The sequence below is a fragment of the Schistocerca serialis genome, chromosome 4, assembly GCF_023864345.2.
Source record: "Schistocerca serialis cubense isolate TAMUIC-IGC-003099 chromosome 4, iqSchSeri2.2, whole genome shotgun sequence".
Lineage (NCBI taxonomy): Eukaryota > Metazoa > Arthropoda > Insecta > Orthoptera > Acrididae > Schistocerca > Schistocerca serialis.
The window spans coordinates 38,294,815-38,317,912 of NC_064641.1; the positions used below are offsets into that span (position 1 = coordinate 38,294,815).

Genomic DNA, 23,098 nt, shown 5'->3' on the forward strand with positions numbered 1-23,098 from the left:
TTTTAATTTCTTTAGTATTTTAAATGTTAACTTCTACACAAAAGATTCACATACAGTATGTGAATAACAATCAGTACTGTTTTCCAAAATACCTTAACATGCAAAACAGCTGTCCCTGGTGGATGTGCATCTGCCATAGTTCTAAGAAGTTTTCCATTCAGAATGTCATACATTAGGATCAGTCCTCGGGCAAAGCCAACCAGAAGACGGGAACAGTCATGATTGAATCCTAAGCTGGAAACAGATCCCTGCTCTTGGTCTGTTGAACCGAGACACCACCGCAAGCGCTGTGAGGCATCGAAGACGAGCACCAGTCCATGAGATGTCCCCACAGCAATCATTGTTGTGGCAGCCATGGCTGTGGGCAATCCAGCATTTGATCGCTCCTGTGGGGATAATACAAACTTGTGATGATGTTACAAAATAAGAGGATTCTTACTGCAATTCTAGTAATATAACTCTATTAAAGGCTATGAAAGATAAATAATCTCAATCACTTCAGGTGAAACCAAACTGATATATCTTTCTTTTTAATTTTAGCATTAACCACCTGTAAAGGTTCAAGATGCTGTATTCACTATTGATGACAAAGTGGAATATGCATCTTTATTGAAGAAGCTATGAATTGAAAGAATATTTATTTAGCAGAATACCTAAAAACTTAGTGCTGACATTACCTACCATGCATAAAAAAATCTTAATCCTGCAGAGTCTATGTTCTAATAAGAGGTTACATTTTTTCAACATTGAAAATGGTCTGAAGAATTGACTGAGTGCGACATAAGACATATTTGGACAGTAAGGGTAATTTACATAGTTACCAATGTTGTACCTACTGAACTGTCATTTGACCTGGGGTGGAAGCAAAATAATAATGACTTTGAAAATTGTTAATGAGGGTATGATATCCCTCATTTAAAAGCGCAGTGAGAGATAGCTGAATATGTGGTGAAGGTATTGCTTTGTCAAGGGCTGGATGAAAATGGGAGCATTGGTTGTGACTGCTTCACAGTGGAGACATGTTTGTTTGTTGTCACAGGAAGAGATTGCAGCAAGAGAAACATGATTCTGGACTAGCCAAGAAGGATATTGTCTGGTTGTACAGACTAACATTAGTACATCCAAGAAACTCACGGTCCACATGGTACACAGATGTCACAATGTGGGCAATGTATGTGCATTTGATACTGACAAGAGCTATAAGGAAACTATATCAGCAGTAAAATAAACAGGAATGTAGCTCAAATGACTGAGTGCTATGGGACTTGACATCTGAGGTCATCAGCCCCCTAGAACTTAGAACTATTTGAACCTAACTAACCTAAGGACATCACACACATCCACGCCCGAGGTAGGATTCGAACCTGCAACCGTAGTGATCGTGCGGTTCCAGACTGAAGCGCCTAGAACCGCTCGGCCAGGAATGTAGCATGTTGAGTTAAGATGGATTAGTTGAAATGTATATCACCTCTAAAATACAAATAATTATGAACAGAATGTGGAAACATCCCCAGGCTGTGGCTAAACCATGTCTCCACAGTATCGTTTCTTCCAGGAGTGCCAGCTCTGCAAGGTTCACAGAAGAGCTTCTGTGAAGTTTGGAAGGTGTGAGACGAGGTACTGGCAGAATTGAAGCAGTGGGGGGTGGGTCGTGAGTCTTGCTTGGATAGCTCAGATGGTAGAGCACTTGCCCGCGAAAGGCAAAGGTCCTGAGTTCAAGTCTTCGTCCAGCACACAGTTTCAATCTGCCAGGAAGTTTCAACAGAATGTGGTTGACTATAGGATCACGCAATTGGTGGTGCATTTGGTGTCATATGTGTCAGGAAAATGTAGTGTTCCAGTACAGGAAAACCACGAGAATGTAGTATGGTGGTTTTCTGGAAACTGTCTTGAGCAGCTATCATGGCAGCCCACATGTAATGGAAATACCTTAGACCTTCTAGCTACAAACAGGCTGGACCTTATCAACAATGTCAACTCAGAAACGGGGTTTAGCAATCATGATGTATTACAGCAGTTATGATTACGAAAGTTAATAAATCGGTCAAGAATGCTAGGAGAGTGTTTCTGCTAGATAGAGCAGATAAGCAGTTATTAGCATCACACTTAGACTGTCAATTGGCATCACCTACATCCAATAAGATAGGAATTATGGGCAACATTTAAGCTGATTGTAAATTGTGGTCTAGAGAGTTATGTGCCTAGTAAGTGGATAAAAGATGCAAAAGAACTACCATGGTTTAACAATGAAATTCAGAGGATGCTGAGGAAGCTGAGGCTGTTGCACTCTCAGCTCAAAAGAGAATGCACAAATGATGACAAGCAAAGGTTAGTAGAGATTCGTGTGTCTATGAAAAGATCTAAGAGCGAACCACAAAACAACTACCACCGTCACACCTTAGCAAAAGATCTGGCAGAGTACCCTAGGATATTTTGGTTGATTGGTTGGTTAGAGAAGGGACCAAACTACGCAGACATCCGTCCCTCCGACCTTATATTAACTAAAACCGATAAAACCCTACATTAAAAGAGGGAACTACAATATCCATAAAATGATAAACTATTAACAGGGAAGGAAGAAAAAGGACAAGAAGAAGTGAAGGAAAGAAAGTGACAAATGACAGGGGCATGAAGGAAGAAGCACAGGAGACAAGAGAGATGCTGAAGACACAACAGACCCACCAGGGAAAGGAATGGGAAGGCAGAGAGCTGGGGGGGGGGGGGGGGGGGGAAGCCAACAAGCCAAGTTGAAGCCAATCCAGTTGGGGTGAAGGGGGCAGCAAGAGGGCCTGCTATCCCCTCCACTCACCGATAAGGTGGAAGGTCCCTCCCTTAAATAAAGCGATAAAAACCCTCATCACGAATAAAATGTAAAACGAGATCCACTGTTGAGGCATTGTCAGCCAACACCACGGGTAGTGAGTCTGGAAAGCTAAAAGTCCATCGCAGGGTGGCGAAGTTGGGGCAGTCCAATAAGATGTGAGCCACAGTCAACATTGATCCACAACGACAGTGAGGGGGGTCCCCATGACGAAGGAGATAACCGTGAGTCAACCGAGTATGGCCAATGCGGAGCCACCATAGGATGACAGAGGCCTTACGAGAGGCTCAGAAGGAAGACCACCACGGAGTTGTAGAATCCTTAATCGCCCTGAGCTTTTTCAGCGAAGAAAGCGTGTGCCCTTCTGCATCGAAAAGGCCCAGAACCTGACGACATAATGCCGAGCGAAGGTCTATTTCTGGAATGCCAATAGCAAGAGATGGCCTGGTAGTAGCTAACTTAGCCAGTCGATTGGCAAGTTCATTGCCAGGAATCCCAACATGGCCTGGGGTCCAAATGAAAACCACCGAGCATCCATGTTGAGCAAGGAGAGAAAGGGAGTCCTGGATAGCGATGACCAACAGGTGGAGAGGGAAGCACTGGCCGATAGCATGCAAACTGCTCAATGAGTCACTACAGATAGTGAAGGATAGTCCAGAGCAGGAGCGGATATGGTCCAGTGCGTGCAAGATGGCTACCAATTCTGCAGTAAAAACACTACAGCCATCGGGCAAGGAACGAAGTTCTTTGTGTTGCGCAGAGGTGTAAGCAACACCAGTGCGGCCAGAAACCATGGAACCATCAGATCACTTCTGAACCCTGGAATGAACAGAGGAGGCAGCAGAATTGGTGGCGAAGAGCCATCGGAGGGACAGAATCCTTTGAATTGATTGAGAGATCAAGACAGAGCTCTGGCCGAGAGATGCTCCAAGGAGGGGTACGTGCGTGAGCAGAGAAGAGAGGCGGTAAAGGGAATTGCTGGAGTTCAGAAAACAGCAACTGAATGCGGACAACCATGGTAAGCTCACATCGTTGCCACCGCTGTGGCAGGGTGATCTCCGTGTCTGGATAAAGGAGACCATAATTAGGGTGCTCTGGGGTGCATCGAATGCGGAGCGCACAAGATATCAGCAGTTGTTGGCGCAAAACTCGCAGTGGTGGAATCCCTGCCTCTGCGAGTAGCCTAAGTATGGGGCTAGTCTGGAAGGCACCAGTCGCAAGTCGGACCCCACAGTGGTGGATGGGGTCTAGGATCTGCAGCGTCGAAGGTGATGCAAACCATAGACAGGACTTCCATAGTCTAAACAAGACTGGATCAACGCTTGATACAATCTCAGGAGAACAGAGCGGTCTGCACCCCAGGCGGTATTGCACAGACACCTAAGAACATTGAGCGCCCATTACAGAGGAAGCAAGGTAGATAAAAAAATTGTAAGCATACAAAGAGGGGGACACTGTCAGCCCAACAGCTGATACCAGACCATTAATGGCTCCGAGAAAGAGGGGGGATTCTCAACACGGAGCCCTGTGGAACCCCATTTTCTTGGCGATGGGAGTGCTGTAGCAGCAGCTAATGTGGACCCAAAAAGAGTAACAAGAAAGGAAATTACGGATAAAAATGGGCAGAGCACCACGAAGACCCCATTTGTGAAGGGTGGTGAGGATGTGGTGGTGCCAGGTGGTGTTATAGGCTTTATGCAGATCAAAGAAGACTGCAAGGAGGTGTGCCAATGGGCAAAAGCTGACTGGATAGCAAATTCCAGGTGCACCAAGTTATCCACCGTAGAGTGGCCACAGTGAAAACCACTTTGAGTCGATGACAAAAGGTCGCGGGATTCAAGGATCCAAAACAGCCGCCGACTCACCATGCATCCAAGGAGCTTGCAGAGGGTGTTAGTAAGACTAATTGGATGGTAGCTATCCAACTGAAGAAGCGGCTTCAACACCGGAACAACAATGCTTTCCTGCCACTGGGTAGGAAAGACTCCCTCACGCCACAGACGGTTGAAGAGGGTCAGTATACGATGGTGGCCAGCCACCGACAAGTGTTGGAGCATTTGGTTATGTATCCGATTCGATCCAGGAGCCATGTCAGGACAAAGGGCAAAGGCACTGGCAAATTCCCACTCGCTGAATGGAGCATTATATGGCTCCGAGCAGCAAGAAACAAAAGACAGAGGCAGTCGTTTTGAGTGCTCTTTCAGGAGGAGGAACGTGGGCAGATACGGAGCTGATGCCGAAGCTTGAGCAAAGTTTTGAGCGAAATTTTCTGCTACAAAGTCTGGATTGGTACGGACAACACCATGCACAGAAATTCCTGCAACCCCGGTGGGAGGACGGTGGCCAAAAATTCGCTTGAGTTTCGCCCAGACTTGTGAAGAAGGGGTGTGTGGTCCTATGGCCGCTACATATCGTTCCCAGCAAATCCGTTTCTGAAATTTGATTAGGTAGTGGGCCCAGGTGTGGAGTCGTTTAAAGACCAGAAGAAGAGCAGTAGAAGGGTGCCCCTTGAAGTGTTGAAGAGCATGGCAGCAGTGGTTTATGGCTGCAGCAATTTCCAGAGTCCACCAAGGGACCATCTTCCAGCGTGGGGAACCTGAGGAAGAAGGGACTGCCGAAAGGATGGCAGCAGTCAAAGTCTGAGTAGATTCATCAACACTGTCGTGTGGCAATACGGAGGGGGGGGGGGGGGGGGATGGGAGCAGAGAAGAAGGCACCCCAATCAGCCTTAGATATGGCCCACCTGGAAGGGTGAAGAGCAAGAGACAATGAAGGAAGGTCAAAACAATCGGATAATGGTCGCTGTCACACAAGTCATCGTGGACTCCCCACTGAATGGAGGGAAGAAGGCCGGGACTGCTGATGGAGAGGTCAATGGTAGAGAAAGTGCTGTGCGCCACACTAAAGTGTGTGGGAGCACCTGTGTTTAACAAACAGAGGTCAAGCCCTGCCAGAACAGCTTCAAATGTCCTGCCCAGGGCAGTAGTCATATGATTACCCCAAAGAGGGTTGTGGGCATTAAAGTCCCCTAATAGTAGGAAGGGAGAAGGGAGCTGTTAGAGAAGGGTGGTGAGGGCATGGGATGTGGGCAGCCTGTCAGGTGGGAGGTAGAGAGTACAGATTGTGATTGGAGTGGGCAGATGGACCCTGACAGCAATGGCTTCCAGAGTGGTATGGAGGGGAACCCATTTACTAACAATGTCCTTGCAGACCAAGGTGCAAACACCACCAGAAGCCCGCAAAGGGCCAATTCGGTTCCGACAGAAAGTGTGGAACCCACGAAGGGTAGGTGAGTAAGAACTGACAAAATGGGTCTCCTGGAGCGCAATACAAGTGACAGAGTAGAAGGAAAGAAGGGGCTGCAACTCTGGAAGGTGATGCAAATACCCATTACAATTCCACTGGAGGATTCTCAAGCCGGTGGCCAAGGGAAAGCAAAGGGACCAGAGTGGGTCAAGCCGCTGAGTCGCCACCCGTCACCAGTAAGGATGGGGTAATATCCATATAGGTGGGGTCAGACTGTTAGTTCATTGAATGGAGGAGGGGGAAGGCTGCACCTCAGGGGGTACTGGAGGGGTCTTGCCCTTGTTCTTGCGTTTCTGCTTCTTCTCTTGGGAAGGAAGAGAAGGGCAGACTTCAGCGAAAGTGGGCACGGAATTACACCAGGCAATCTTGGCACCCACCGGCCACGGATCGTGCTGCCGATGTGGAACCGTAGATTGCCTTTCAGGGGGGTGCTGGGAAGAGGAGTCCCGGGAGCGAGCTCCAGTACGGTGGCCGCCGAAGAAGAAGAGCACTTCTCCGGCGGGGAAGGGGGAGCAGCACCCGAAGGGGTGGGTATGGGTTCTGACAGGGAGGGGGAGTGGGAGGAGGCGGCTGACGGCATGGGGCAAATGGGATGGGGCTGGGAAGAGGACGGGGTAGGAGGGGGAATGGATGTAACAGAAGCAAAAGTAGAAGACAAACACAGGATGGAGCCGGTCATACTTTTGGCGAGCCTCAGTGTAGGTGAGTCGATTTAAGGTTTTGTACTCTTGAATCCTCCTTTCTTTCACAAACACCGGGCACACAGGCGAGTGTGGAGAATGCTGTCCATGACAATTTACACACACTGGTGGGCGAGCACAGGCAGTCCCCTAATGGAGGGGGCACCCAGTCACCGCAGAGGGGATCAGTGGAGCAGTGGGAAGACATGTGTCCAAACCGTAAGCATTTAAAGCATCTCATCGGTGGTGGAATATAAGGTTTTACATCACAGCGATACGCCATTACCTTGACTTTTCCTGGGAGGACATCCCCTCGAAGGCCAGGATAAAGGCACCCGTAGCAGTGCGACTTTTTGGAAGGCCTAAAGCACTGCACCACATTTTACTCATGGATTCCACTTCGCCGTACTTATCTTCAATTGTCTCCATGAAAAACAAAGGCTTGGTCATGGCAAAACTGCTGCCATCCGTCCTGGTGCAAACCAGGTACCAAGGGTGAGCTTGACCCTCCTCCCAGGGTGTGGCCAAGGAAGGGAAGGCTGAAGGATCAGGAGAAGGAGCGTCCCATCTGCTACTACTCTTAGAGACGGCCACAGAATGGCCAGAATGGTGAAGCTTTTGTCGCTTCATGTGCAAGGCGTCTGCCCTAGTAGCACCCACTCCGACAGGGGCTCGCCCCGTGGGTGCCACCCAACCGCAGCTAGGGCCGTCTGGCACGGCAGCCATTGCCGGGAGTTCTGGTGCCCCAAAGTGATGAGCATAGACTCCTGGGCATACAAGAGGCGTTAACAGCTCAGGTACTAGCAGTGTGATCCCTGTGGTTTCAGCGGGCTCAGCCAAATGGGTACTTAATAGCCCCACCAAACGGACTGGCTACTGTGCTGGTGACCAAATAGGAGGGGGGCCAGGGTGCAAAGGGAAAGGGGAGGGGGAGAGGGAGAGGAACCTGCACCATGGAAGCTAGGTAGGGAGTTCATCCCCAAACGGTTCACACTGAAGGGAAAATTCTGGGAATGGAGGCCAAACGCCAAGAAGGAGATGGAAACAGCAAACTAAACAATAGCACACATCAAAACAAAGCCAGGAGGATACCCAGGCTGACAAAGAAGTCCACGAGAGGGAAAAGAGGGGGCAGGCACAAAAAGAGTAAGGATAGGGAGGGAGAGGAACAGGGAGGGTAATGCAGCCTGGAAAGGAAAGGAGACTGCAATAGCTCGGAGCCCCGTGTGCACCACACATGGACCCACTAAAGGATTGTGGGTTCCCTGGGAGGAGGAAATTTTGGTCTTATATAAAATTGCTAAGTGGGTCTAAGGTTCTATTCAGACCTCGCTGACCAGTATGGTGTGTCAGTTAAAGATAGCAAAATGAAAGCCGAAGTTTTAAAATTTCATGTTCAAGGAATTTTTCACACAGTAGAATCATACAAAAATACCATCATCTGACCATCAGACAAACTCCCATGTGAATGACATAGTACAGTAACAAGCATCCCTGGCATAGAGAGGCAACTGAAAGATCTGAAAGCAAATATATCACCAGGTCCGGATGGAATCCCAGTTCAATTTTACGAAGAGTACTCTACAGCACTGGCCCCTTACCTAGCTTGCATGTATCACTAAGCTCTCACCCAGTTCAAAGTCCCAAGCAACGGGGAAAAAAGTGCATGAGACTCCAGTATATAAGAAAGGCAAAAGAACAGACCCGCAAATTTACATACCAATATCCTTAACTTCTATTTGCTGCAGAATCCTTGACCATATTCTCAGTTTGAATAGAATAAACTTTCTTGAGACAGAGAAGCTTATGGCCACAAATCAGCACAGTTTTAGAAAGCATTGCTTGTGCTAAACTCAGCTTGCCCTTTTCACACATGATATACTGTGAACTATGGATGAAGGGCAACAGGCAGATTCTGTACGTTTAGATTTCCAGAAAGCATTTCACATGGTGTCACATTGCAGTCTGTTAATGAAGGTACGAGAATATGGAATAAGTTCATAGATAGGTCAGTGGCTTGACGACTTCTTACATAATAGAATCCAGTATGTTGTTCTTGATGGTGAGCGTTCATCAGAGACACGGGAATTGTCAGGAGTGAACCAGGGACGTGTGATAGGACTGCTGCTGCTCTCTATACACACAAATGATTTGGCGGACAGGGTGGGCATCAATTTGCAGTTGTTTGCTGATGATGCTGTGGTGTATGGTAAGATGTCATAGTTGAGTGACTGCAGGAAGATACGAGATGATTTAGACAAAATTTTCTCTGGGTGTGATGAACGGCTGCTAGCCCTGAATGTGGAAAAATGTAAGTTGATGTGGATGAGTAGGAAGATCAAACCAGTAATGGTTGGATACAGTATTACTACTGCCCTGCTTGACACAGTTACATCGCTCAAATATCTGGGCATAATGCAGCAAAGCGATACGAGATGGAATGAGCATGTGAGAACTGTGGTAGGGAAGGCGAATAGTTGACTTCAGTTTAATGGGAGAATTTTAAGGAGTGGTTCACCTGTAAAGGAGACTGCACATGGGATGTTGTTGCAACCTGTTCTTGAGTTCTGCTTGAGTGTTTGGGATCTGTACGAGGTTGGATTGAAGGATGACATCAAAGCAATTAAGAGGTGGGCTGCTAGACCTGTTACCATAACGATGTAGATGTAGGTGGTGTTCAAAAGCATGGCAAGGTAGACAATGAGCTAGACGTTAGTAATGCGGCAAAAATAGAGGACAGATGTGGAGGAACTGATTAGTATCTTCAGTGCAGGAAGGGAGAATGCATACAATTTGATGGAGACATCTGTCAACAAACACAGACAATCTTTCTTCTGGAGCATTGTAACCAGCTGTGATGGGGTGACCAATAGGGATACTAGTATAGTTGGATTTATGGAACTCTGGTGGCAGGTGCATTTACAGGAGACTACAAATATGTGGAGAGAGACAGATCCAGGTGACCTACTGTTTTCAGGAACAGTTACAGGTAAGGCTGCATTTCTCAAATACAACAGTGATGTTTGTCAGTGGAGATGTCTGAATACCGATGGACAAGCTGTCACTGCATTTGCTGACAATGTTTGTGGCGCACATTTTTGGAAGTATATTAAAGTCAGATTGATTTTAAGGTTATGAGAGTTATGATATAGGGGTTACTGGGATGGGATTTAGGAATGTAAGGTGATGACATTTGGATATGAGGTACTCCGTGGAGATTGACAACTGGTGAAAAGGGCTGTATTGTAGTCGGAAGGTTAAGACAAGGTTCACAGTGTATTTTAGTGAAATGCTTCCACTGAGAGGAATGAGTTAAGTAGAAGGTGTAATTGTCAAGTTCAGCATAAATGAATCTGGATTTGGGGCTAAATATGAGGCTTTACAAGAGGATGGAGCCTTCTGTCAGTGTTAGGTTTCTGAAAAACACGTTAATAACAGTGCTTGGAGTCTGGAGAATGTTTTTGGGGAGTAGAGTGGGGATTGGAAAATTCTGTTAAAAACTGAAATGATTTTGCAAAAGCAAGAGAAGCATTTCAGCAAAATCTGTTCTAAGACAATGTGGTTACATGGGACTAAAGTTGTGAGGGTTAAGACTAATTGAACTGAAAAGGATGATGCCCTTTGTGAAAGGAAGGATGGTATCCATAAATGGTAAATCCATTAGGAGGGATACGCAATAACAGGATTTCAGGTTGAGTACGTGGGACAATATGTCTGCCAAGATAAAAGCAACTTTTCTGAACGAGTAGAGGTAGAACAAGAAAAATATTTACTGGTAAGTTTTTCCATAAATTCATAAGCATAAGAACTAAAAGTTAATCAGTAGGTATATTACAGAAACATACATACACAGGCAGAAACAAGCTGAGTGGATATTCCCTTCAGTATCACATGCCGCAATATGGAACCTGTTCTCTGCGTATTTGGTGCAGTTCCAGTCCAAGCGTTTGTTTTCGTCTGTCGGCGTTCTGACGAACTGCGACTTACACTGCCCACACTACCCAAGGACAAAGTCTCACTGCCTTCAAACGTCCCCTACAGAAGAAAAATAAAAGTAAAATACTATACTTTAATAATTCTTGATGAACAATTTTCAGCAAATATATGAAGGCCTACACTAAACATGCAAAAAAAGAAAGACTATTTACAAACAGGAAGATATATAGAATGAAGGTGAGGTACTGGCACAAGTAAAGCTGTGAGGACGGGGCGCGAGTCGTGCTTGGGGTCGACAGAAGCGTCCGATCCAACGCGTCGGCTTTGACCCGTGACGTAAGGGTGTTGTCGTGTGTGACGTCATGACGGCGCGGAGTTTGGTTTGAGTGTGGCTGTCTCCAGTTCTGTTTCATTTTATTTTATTTACTTTTCTGATCTGTTCGTTGTATCTCGTGAAATTTTTTTAAAATTTAAAAACACTTATTACTTATTTTAATTATCTGTTTCCTCGAATTTCTGTTTTAGTTTATTATATTTATCTTTCTGATCTGTTCGTTCTATCCCGTGAGATTTTTTTTTTTAAAAAAGACAAAAAACACTAATCAGCTACTGAAGCATCTTTATCTTCTATGGGTTGCAGGGGTTACGACCCCTGGGGAGGTGGGTGGGTATTCATGCATGGCTGTCTTCACTTACACGTTGTAGCTACGCAAGGCGTCTAAATTTGTTTATATTTAGTTTGCCCCCCACCCAAAACACCCCATTTCCCGCACTTGTCCCGTTAGTGTCATTAGGCTTCTTGTGGAAAGTGTGTGTGTTTGTTTTTGTTTCCGCCATATTTGTGACGTCATGGGTCAAAGCAGACGGGTGGGATCGGACGCTTCAGTATTTCCCGTGCTTGGGTAGCTCAGTCTGTAGAGCACTTGCCCGTGAAAGGCAAAGGTCCCGAGTTCGAGTCTCGGTCCGGCACACAGTTTTAATCTGCCAGGAAGTTTCAGGAAGATATATATATTACAAAGACTAATTCTGCAAACAACTGCAGATTTTAAAAACAAAGAATCAATGCCTATCTTCTTCCATTACTGACAACCATGCAGTTCGTCTGTATAGTCACTTCCTGTGCCTAGTGCCCAGTTATCTACATGCATTCTTGATAAAGACAATATTACAGGAAGGATAGACTGCTACTGACCAAATAGAGGAGATGCTGAGTTGCAGACATGCACAACAGAAAGACTGCCATATACACAGTTGCTGTATGTGGGTGAGTTGTGCTTGTGTGAATGTGTTTTCTACCTTCGGAGGCTGTGTGGCCTAATGCTCAAATGTATATAAGTCATTCTCTTGTGCCTGTCTGTAAGTCAGCGTCTCCTCTAAACGGTGAATAGCAATCTGTCCTCCCCATAATATTGCCGTTATTCAATCCTGAATGTTCCAGCGCATTCTTAGTACAGGATAAATACAGCACCTACAACTAAACACTACTGTTTGTGAAAATATAGCCTACACAAACCCAAGATCTAGAATTATAACAATGGTTAATTTAACTTTATACAGTATTACAACAATAATTTATGTATTTTATTTCATGGGTACCACATGCAGGAATCTTCTGTGTGGTTTCTACTTTAAGAGCCTTAATTTTACCAGGTTTGCAAACTGGTTGTAGATTTCCTTAAATTCCACATAGCCAACTGTCTTATTTAGCACATATACGAACAACTCTTTCGTGTTGGATCTACCATCTCATTGAGTTGGTGCTCTTATGGGTAGATTAAAATTAACCACAATTTGAAACACATGTATGATATTTTATTAATTTAATATTTATTCAGTCGACTTCTGCATAAGATTAATACACGCCAAATATTGAACTTACTAAAAGGAAACAAAATAGAAGTACAAGATGAAACTATAAAATGTCAGAATGAAAACAATCAAACAAATAATAATAAAATTTTGTTTCCAAGTCTTGGTAATTTAGTCTATGAGGAAAGGTGAAGATGTCAGCCACTGGCTATCACAAAGAAGCATCACAGTGTTCGTCTATAATGATTTGGAAGAACTATGGAGTTCATAATTAGGACCCCTGAATATGGAAGTAAAACAGATTTCTTTTAGGCCTATTCCTAACAATCTACAACTGGCAGACAAAATGACGAATTATAGAGTCATAAATAAATTCAGCCATCTCTAATGAATTAATGGTATTCAAAGACAATTAAAAACTGAAATAATTTTATGTGATACTGTTCTTATTACAAATTTTTAAACAAGCAGTACGCGTGTGTGCATGAACTCTATTCCACTTTGGGGCATCATACACATTATACAGATAAAAAACATGCCATGTGTAACCACATATTCACTTGGAAAACGAATGTTTCTGTAGAAATGTCGTCATGTGTCATAAGATGATAAATCAATAATGATGGATGGAATACGAAAGTAACTAACAAAGCAATTTGTCATTAAATTTCAGATATGAATGGCTGCTGAAACTACGAATTGCAACGGCAACTGGGCTTTTGGTGAATCAAGTTACACTTCCCAATTCAGAACTGTCCACAGGTATATAACCGCTCTTCTCTGCATTGCTAACGCAGAAGCCTCACATACGCGCAAATAAAACTAGATTACAGGAGTTGAATGCAATTATTTAGTCACATTGTTGAAAGCGTCGAAAGTTTCTGGGTGTGTTATACACTGTATGTCTTTTAACCTATTTTACAAGGTCTGAGTTGTGACCACAACTTGTCTGACATATCAAATTCATGGTAGATCAGCTGTCTGCAATGTTAACGCCGCAGGAGAGAGAAGGTGCTACCTTACCTCGGCTGGCGGCAACAGTGAATTCGACAATTCATCTTCGCTGGCTGATGTCCTATCATCCAAATCATTCAAGATGCTCTCTAATGTTGGCGTATGTTCTACTGGCGGGATATTGTACTCGTCATCATCCAGCTGAAAGAGTAAACAATAAAGCGGCCTTTTTTTCCTTTAAAGCCACGGAAAATGTTTCACACAACAACAGCACAAATGTTTACCTCCTCTATATCAAGATTGACTGATCCCACGCATGAATGATCTGACAGATCTCCTAAAGAGCCGACTTCGGCCATGACTAACCTCAAATTTTGCACAGAAAAACAAGCAGCAACACATGAAAAATTGTGTTAAATTATATAATTTGCAATAATAAGTAAAGGCTTAATTAAACTCCACTACGCCATCCTGTAATTTGAAACTACCCCGACGCCTCTCACGTACACTATCGCATAACACTCTACAGTAAGCCCAAAGCACTTCACCTGTCAACAACTTTTGCAATGCCGTATCTTTAGTTCTGAGATCTTCGGTCAACGAACAGATGACAAATCATCAGTGATGCCATCTCCAAAAACACTAGAAAAAACTTTAGAGATATCACGTACTATTTGTAGGGGGAATGAGACAGGAACTGGAATTGAGGATAGCGACAGAAAAGCTGAAATGTTTAACTCAGTTTTCAAATATTCCTTTACAAAGAAAACCTTGGGAGAATTGCCCCACTTTAATCCTCATACTACTAAAAACATGAATGAAATAAGTAGTGTCAGTGGTGTTGAGAAACAACTGAAATCGCTAAAATTGAACAAAGCTCCAGTGCCCGATGGAATCCCTGTCAGATTCTATACTGAATTTGCGGCTGAGTTAGACCCTCTTCTAACCATAATCTATTGTAGATCCTTTGAACAAAAAAACTGTGATCAGCTCTTGGATAAAAAGCACTGGTCACACCAGTCTACAAGAAAGGTAGTAGAAGTGATCCACTAAGTATCTGTGACATGTCAGTATCCTTAACATCAATTTGCTGTAGAATCTTGGAACACATTCTGAGCTCAAATGTAATGAGGTACCTTGAACAGAATGACCTACTCAGTGCCAACCAGCATGGATTCCGAAAACGTCGATCATATGAAACCAAACTCGCACTTTTCTCAAGCGACACACTGAAAGCTTTGGCTCAAGGCAGTCAGGTAGATGCAGTATTTCTTGATTTCCGAAAAGCATTTGACTTCGAGTGCCACATTTATGCTTATTGTTAAAAGTTCGAAGTATCAAGTGACTGGACTGGTGCGTGTAGGGAGGGGACAGCATGTTATCTTGGTTGGAGAGTCATCAGCAGACGTGGAAGTAATTTTGGGTGTGCCCCAGGGAATTGTTTTGTGACCCTTGCTGTTCATGTTGTACATTAATGAAGTTGCAAATAATATTAACAGTAACATCGAACTTGTGGCGCCTCTGGCGTGGAGCGCCATGTCTTTGGACCCGATGATCTTTGACTCTACTTCTGTCTATGTCTCTTTGCGCGCTATGTTCGTACAGCCATATTGTATTCGCCTTGTTCAGTGTTTAAATAAATGTGCATTCGACTGCAAAAGTGTGTTATTACCGATCTACGACTCGTAATATCCACACTGTTGACCCCGACATCGTCGTCATGTGTTTGTGAATTACTTTGTGCTTCTTTTCATCTTTAACAGGCTTTGTGTGCTGGTCCACATTGTATTCAGAACAATGGATCTATCAGTGTCGTTTTGTGCCAGTGACTTGCACGCTATTAACTGTGCTTGCGTTTATACTAGTGTTCCTAATTTACGTTTGGTTAAAAGTGAACAGTTACCTGGCCCCAGCCATACTGGCGACCAATTGACCATAACTGGCCCAACATGGCCACCGTCAAATGCTACTACACAGCAACAGCTGCTATATGGACAGTGCATGCTGGTTAGTGATATTGTGAACGATGATAATGTGAAGAATGTTGTGTTTCATCCCTCAGCTAAGCGGCAGTCGCCTTTAGTTTGGTCTGAAATCCCGACAACGTTCCAACGTTCGAGAACTGTAATTCGAACGTTCATGTGCACCGATTTCCGCGACCATCACTCTGTCGTCACACCACGATCACCTTCCGACCACTCTCGTAATGGCACTGGCCATTTCTTTCACGCCAGTTTCCAGATCAGCCCCCCCTTGGCTTGCTGTTACACCCATGCTGAGTACTCCTCCGGGCCAGCAGTTAGGAGACATTGTGCTGTCAGTTGCACCGGCTCACTCCACATCATGTGCAGACCTCGAGTGACACATCATCCACCGCTATTGTACTCCTGGTGTCAGGGGCTTCCTACACCGCTCACACAGATCTTTACCTCCCAGTGCTGCATCAACATGCATTACCCAGCAGGTTTCCTGAGCTGCCTGCGTTGCAAAAGGACAACCCTAAGACCTGGTTCGCATTGGTTGATCATGTACTGGATATCCAAGGGATTTCAGACGATGATGCACTTTTCGTCTGCTTGGTGAGCCACCTCCATGCTCATCCAGACCTCATCAGTGATCTGCACCTCTCACTGCCTGCCTTTCCCAAGTATGTAATGGCAAAAACATTTTTGTGCTCCAGCAGAGGCTATCCACCACATCATCCATGCCAAGCACCTCAATGTCCGCACACCTTTGCAACTTTGGTGGCACCTTCAACCATTAATTGATGACCAAGCACTACCAGACACCATGCTGTGGACCTCATGGCTGGTTAAGCTTCTGTCGGACCTACAACTTCACCTACTGTCTCACGTAACTGACCCTCTCGAGATTCATTTACACATGGCCAACTGGGCCTATGCAATCATTCACCAACACCGCCTGTCACAGACGTCATCACCTTCACCTTCAGTTGGCACGCCTGTACCTTTGGTTTCGCACTCTGCCAGTAGGGGCCACCGCACAGACCTCAGCAGCTATGTGACCTGCCAGGAGCTGCCTCCTGGCAACCTAACAGGGGGGAGGGGGGGTACTGCCTGCAACCTCCTGGCAGCAGCCGACCTCACCCAAACAGCAGCTCGAGCGGTCTCGGGCTACAATGCAGTCAACTGCGTCCTCCACTCACTCCACACCGCCTCACCTTCAAGCTTACCGACTATGCTGGTACCATGCAACGTATGAGGATGCTTCTCGCAACTGCTACACACCTTGTGCGTACCTAAACAATTCCGGTGAGCACATTTAGGCAAAATGTCCTGCCATGATTTTCCATGGCGCCTACCTTCCGACGCGACACCACTTGTTCCTGCGGCACGATGCCTCTGCGTCATAGACTTGTCATCGGGCACATGCTTTCTCATCGACACCGGCGCCGATGTCAGCGTTATCCCAGCCAAGCAACCAAGCAACACACTTTCTCCTGATAGCCTCGCTTTGATCACTGCAAATCACTCTCCTATTGTGGTTCTTGTTTGGCTACTTGGAGACTGTTTGCAGTTATTCGTGGACTGCGGGTTCTCAAACAATGATGGAATGTTTATGGACAACAATACACCGTGTCACAATCGTTGGTGATTGGTTTCAAGAACAATCTGGACAGTTCAGAAGAATGATATGGCCATCAAGATAGCCCAACATGAATTCAGTTGAACATTTATGGTACGTAATAGAGAGCTCAGTTCATACACAAAGTCTTGCACCAGGAAGATTTTTACAATTATGGATGGCTATAGAGGCAGCATCCTCAATTCACTTCGAGTTACTGCACTGTTGGGTAAAAGGAGGTATGACACAATATCAGAAGGTATCCCATGACATTTGTCACTTCAGTGCATTTGGCAGGCATGACTCCACGTGACTTTTTTATGTTCAAGAAAAAAAGAAAGAAAACCTTAAAGGGTTCTCGTCTTACAAGCATACATGAAATTAAAACTGCATTGCTGGGAGAGCTACAAGCTATACCAAAGATAGAGTTCCAGAAGAGTTTCGGAGACTGGAGAAAACGATAGCATGAGAATGTAATATATAATGGGGAGTATTTTGAAGCAGATACGTTGATGTGGATGAGTAAATAAAATTCTTTCCAAAAAAACAGAAATACCGTTTCTTTTTAAGGCACCTTGTACAACTGATCCTCAAAAGTGAAAAGTCAAACGAAACAACATAATCAAGATAACCAAGCAACTGCAGTTGCCAGATGCTGTTAAAATATTATGTTGTTGTTGTTGTGGTCTTCAGTCCTGAGACTGGTTTGATGCAGCTCTCCATGCTACTCTGTCCTGTGCAAGATTCTTCATCTCCCTGTACCTACTGCAGCCTACATCTTTCTGAATCTGCTTAGTGTATTCATGGTCTCCCTCTACGATTTTTACCCTCCATGCTGCCCTCCAGTACTAAATTGGTGACCCCTTGATGCCTCAGAACATGTCCTACCAACCAATCCCTTCTTCTGGTCAAGTTGTGCCACAAACTCCTCTTCTCTCCAATTCTCTTCAATACCTTCTCATTAGTTATGTGATCTACCCATCTAATCTTCAGCATTCTTCTGTAGCACCACATTTCGAAAGCTTCTATTCTCTTCTTGTCTAAACTATTTATCATCCATGTTTCACTTCCACACATGGCTACACTCCATACAAATACTTTCAGAAACGACTTCCTGACACTTAAATCTATGCTCGATGTTAACAAATTTCTCTTCTTCAGAAACGCTTTCCTTGCCATTGCCAGTCTACATTTTATATCCTCTCTACTTCGACCATCATCAGTTATTTTGCTCCCCAAATAACAAAACTCATTTACTACTTTAAGTGTCTCATTTCCTAATCTAATTCCCTAAGCATCACCCGACTTAATTCGACTACATTCCATTATCCTCGTTTTGCTTTTGTTGATGTTCATCTTATATCCTCCTTTCAAGACACTGTCCATTCCGTTCAACTGCTCTTCCAAGTCCTTTGCTCTCTCTGACAGAACTACAATGTCATCGGCGAACCTCAAAGTTTTTATTTCTTCTCCATAGATTTTAATACCTACTCCAAACTTTTCTTTTGTTTCCTTTACTGCTTGTTCAATATACAGATTGAATAACATTGGGGAGAGGCTACAACCCTGTCTCACTCTCTTCCCAACCACTGCTTCCCTTTCATGTCCCTCGACTCTTATAACTGCCATCTGCTTTCTGTACCAATTGTAAATAGCCTTTCGCTCCCTGTAGATAGTGTCTTTGTCTCATAATGTCCAAGCAGAACGACCATACTGCTTCTCTGAGAATACATTGCAGAGGCAGTGGCCATCACGAAATCTTTCCAGGTAATCAAGCCGCTTGGAATGAACAGGATCTTATCATATCTGGCTTTTTAAGAGTACTATCGGCTCTCAACACCCCAGAAATATGGAGGCAAATCAATGTTCATTTCAGAAATATCATGCGGGACGTAGGTGATCTGGAAGGGTTTGGTAAATCAATGAATTTTCTCTGGATTTTGTCATACGAAGGTAACCCAGGAAATAGAGTATGTGAAGAACACCGCAGTCAACGAGCAGCCACTCAGCTCCAAATTCAGAGCATGTTACTACACCCATGTACACAAAGTCGAGACACACAACATATGGAGAGAAGAGCGAATTGGAACAAAAGGGCCATCAGTAAAAGATCCAAAGATACAGCAAATGCTCAATAATAAGGTCTGTTTCCATCAACTTAATTGCCCCAGTCACCTCCACAGGAAAGGCGTTAGAGACTCACCAACAGATGCACGATTTAAATCACATGCTTTTTAAGTGCAAGTAGTATTGTAATCATCAAAATCATGCAAGAGAGCTGGTCGTTGTGGCCGAGCAGTTCTTGGTGCTTCAGATTGGAACCACACTGCTGCTACGGTCGCAGGTTCGAATCCTGCCTCAGGCATGGATGTGTGTGCTGTCCTTAGGTTAATTAGGTTTCAATAGTTCTAATTCTAGGGGACTGATGACAGATGTTAAGTCCCATAGTGCTCAGAGCCGTTTTTCATGCAAGAGACTAAGCAAACTGAAACACTAAATTCTCACAAATATGAACATAGTTGCCACAACAGAACATGCAGAAAAAACTAACAAAATAATCGTGGACATTTTATGGGATTTTTTAATCTGTACAAAATATAGGATGTTAGGTGTATAAGAGCAAATATTTTATTCTTGACTGAAGATAGTGTACTGGACAACATTACATCAGTATTTACTTCATTTTCAGACTAATAATTATAGCTATTAGGAGTAATGCTTTTAGGTTGGTTAGTAACTCCAAGTACATATGGCAAGAGCAGGTCATTGGAGGTATTTGCAGACAAGCCCCAAGAACAAGCTATTAATGCTTATTTTCCCCTGGGCTGCAAGTAAGGTGTTCTAGTGTGGACACACGGACGCAAAATGGCGAGTCTGTAATGAAGTTATGTGACAGAGACAGAGAGAGAAAAAAACTAACACAACTGAAGTAGGTACATATTGAGGTACCACAGTGATCACAATATCTGCACTTACACAACGAGCCAAAACATTATGGCCATCTGTTTAATAACTTGTTGGTCCATCTTTGGAAAGCAATAATGAATTCGACAGTTTGTTGGCAGGTTTGTGGATGTATGTCGCACCAGATGTCCATGGACAAGTCATGTAATTTCCTTAAACAGCGGGCCACTGATTTGTGTGGTGATGGCACCTGGTAGTGACCCATAATGGGTTCCATTGGATTCACGTCAAGCGAATTTCGTGGCCGAGACATAAATGTAAGTACATTATCAAGCTCCTCAAACCACTTTCGCATGGTTCTGGCTTCGAGATACAGACAATTATCCTGCTGGAAGATGTCACTGTCAGCGAGGAAGACATCGAGCATGAAGGGGTGCAGATGGTCCACAGATGTCAGCGTGTCTTTGGTTACTACCACAGGTCCCATGTGAGCGTAGCAGAATATCTCCCATAGCACAATACTGCTCCCACCAGCCTGCATCCTCGGCGCGGTGCACAATTCTTACTGCTATTCGCGTGGTCGATGGCGGTTGTGGAGATGACCATCGATCTGACGTAGCAGAAACGTGATTCTTCCGACGAGGTGACACATTTCCATTGATCCACGGTCTAATCTCGACGATCCTCTGGCCACCGCAGTCGTAATTGTCGATGTCGTTGGGCCAACATATGAACAAGTGGGGTCGTCTGCTGCAGAGTCCCATGTTCAACAATGTACGATGAACGGCGTGCTCCAAAACACTTATGCAGGCATCAGCATTTTACGCTTTTGGCAGAGACGCCACAGATTGCCACCTATCCTGCTTTACAGAGCAGACAAGCCTCCATCCCACATTCTGTGAAGAGTCGTGGACGTCCAACCACTTACTGCCCAGCGGTCGTTTCACAGTCGTCCTACCACTTTCCGTATATGCTCACTACAGTAGCGCATGAACATTCGACGAGTTACGCCGTTTTCGAGATACTCGTTCACAGGCTCTGGTTAATAATAATTTCACCTTTGTTAAAGTCGCTTATGTCAGCAGATTTCCCCATTTGCGTCCCATCTCGTCGCTAGAATGGTTCCTCATTCCGCTTTGATCCACATATATATTTTCCTTACCACGCCACGTTCCCGCAATGCCACCAGGCGTCATCCAACCTCGCGGTGGGCAGATCGTATAATATTTTGTCTTATCAGTGTGCATCCCTAACACCCTGTATATACACTGACGAGACAAAGCGTTATGACCACCTGCTTAATTTCGTGGTGGTTGACCTTTGGAATGGAGTACAGCAGCGATTCTGCACAGCATGGAATCGACAGGTCCTTGGTAGGTTTTGGAAGGTATGTGGCACAAAATGACTATGTAGATGTCACGCAACACTGTTGAATTATGGGCGGGTGGTTTGTGGGCGAAGTGTTGGCGTCCGATAGCATCCCAGATGTGTTCCATCGAATTCGCCCTTAGGGGAATTTGGTGGCAAGTCATGAGTGTCATGCTTCTCAAATCACCGTAGCACTTATCTATCCTTGTAACACGGAAGTTAAATGAGTTAGAATTACTATTCAAAATTTCTATGCTGTTAGAATTCTGCAGCTAACGTACTGAAGCTTAGTTTAGTGGTTTCATTTTATTTATACAATCGCTTAATAAGAATTTAGAATGAATTTATACCCAAGTTGTGGTTTCTGTCTATATGTTCAGGCCAGTCTTAGGAACTGTAGGGGATTTGATACAGATACTGATTCACAAGCAGGGCTTATGTTAATCATTTATTGCTGCTAAATAACGATGAGTGTGTAATGTATATGTATTATTGTCTGTTCCATATGTAACGCATTATAGTGACCTTTCGCGTCAATGGTAGGGTCTACAGACTAGTGGAGGCGGTATCTGGTTGGAAAATCAATAAACAGCTGCCGTAACTCCAGACCAGTGGTCTGCGTCGGCAAGGCCGTCTGTACAGGAAGGTGAGGTTGGGGATTGGTGGCGGGGGGTAGGGGGGGGGGGGGGGGCGCACAGTGCTACCGACCAGGACGGCAGGTTTTGGGGGCTGCAAAATCTCAAATTTTAATATGATTCCAAAAGGACGAATTAAACACGAGAGTTCCGTGTAAGTGAAGAAGTGTGAGAATAAGTTGTAAATACAAATAATTTATAAAATCTAGCGTCTTGTTGGAAATTGTCGACGGTGTTTTGTAACAGATGACGGAGGAAGTGCTGGAGTTGGTCGCCTTGGTCGTGTCTTTCAAAATGGCAGAGACTACAACTGGCAGTGTTGGCAACTCAGTTTCTAGCATGCACCTACACAATGCTTGAAATGTACATAGGTCAGCTTGAATGCCCGTGCAGAGGTTCAATTGATCCAAATGGCTCTAAGCACTATGGGACTTAACATCTGAGGTCATCAGTCCTCTAGACTTAGAACTACTTAAACGTAACTAACCTAAGGACATCACACACATCCATGGCCGAGGCAGGATTTCCAACCTGCGACCGTAGCAGTCGCGCGGTTCCGGACTGAAGCGCCTAGAATTAGCCCGCACGGTTGCTCAGCGTGTTCGGTTGGAGAGCTGGCTGCTCTCTGTAATAAAAAACGCTCTGTAATTAAAAACGCTCTGCCACAGCGGACGGCTCCCGTACAGAGGCTAAATAATAAAGAAAAAAAGCTAAGTCTCAGAATATGATGGGCTAACAACTCCTTAAATACCTATAGGGGTATTGCTGGGAAAAACACTTTGTAATATATAGAGAAAGAATAAGTAAACTACGCACTGTCCGTCACATGCTATAGTCTTTTGGATTCAGACGTTGTGATTAAGGGGCGTTTACGCATGGGAAGATGTATGGCCTCCTTTCCCTACGACTCTCTCTCCTTTGGATCTGCCATGAATACCATTTACATTGCTCTTCTTCTTCTTCTCACAGTCCTCTAAATTAATTTTTTGCTTTGTCTGTAACTTCTTCTAAGGTTTCCCTCATTTCCTTTCTTTTCTCCGTGCTGAAGCGACAATCAATAGGTATTAATTTTTAAAATAATACGGAAAAAGCTTGTCAAA

At 44.6% G+C, this 23,098-nt stretch overlaps 1 protein-coding gene across 1 annotated transcript in view; it reads right to left on the bottom strand.

Annotated features, from left to right (window-relative positions):
- Positions 1 to 14,043, bottom strand: part of LOC126473829 (vacuolar protein sorting-associated protein 8 homolog) — a 201,659-nt gene extending 187,616 nt beyond the window's left edge. The window contains exons 1-4 of the mRNA XM_050101150.1: positions 13,791 to 14,043; positions 13,576 to 13,707; positions 10,657 to 10,842; positions 93 to 386 (exon numbers count right to left, since the gene is read on the bottom strand). Coding sequence (XP_049957107.1) covers positions 93 to 386; positions 10,657 to 10,842; positions 13,576 to 13,707; positions 13,791 to 13,865 — 687 coding nt within the window. The 5' untranslated portion in view covers positions 13,866 to 14,043. The remainder of the gene's footprint in view (positions 1 to 92; positions 387 to 10,656; positions 10,843 to 13,575; positions 13,708 to 13,790) is intronic.
- Between the last annotated feature and the right edge of the window lie 9,055 nt (positions 14,044 to 23,098).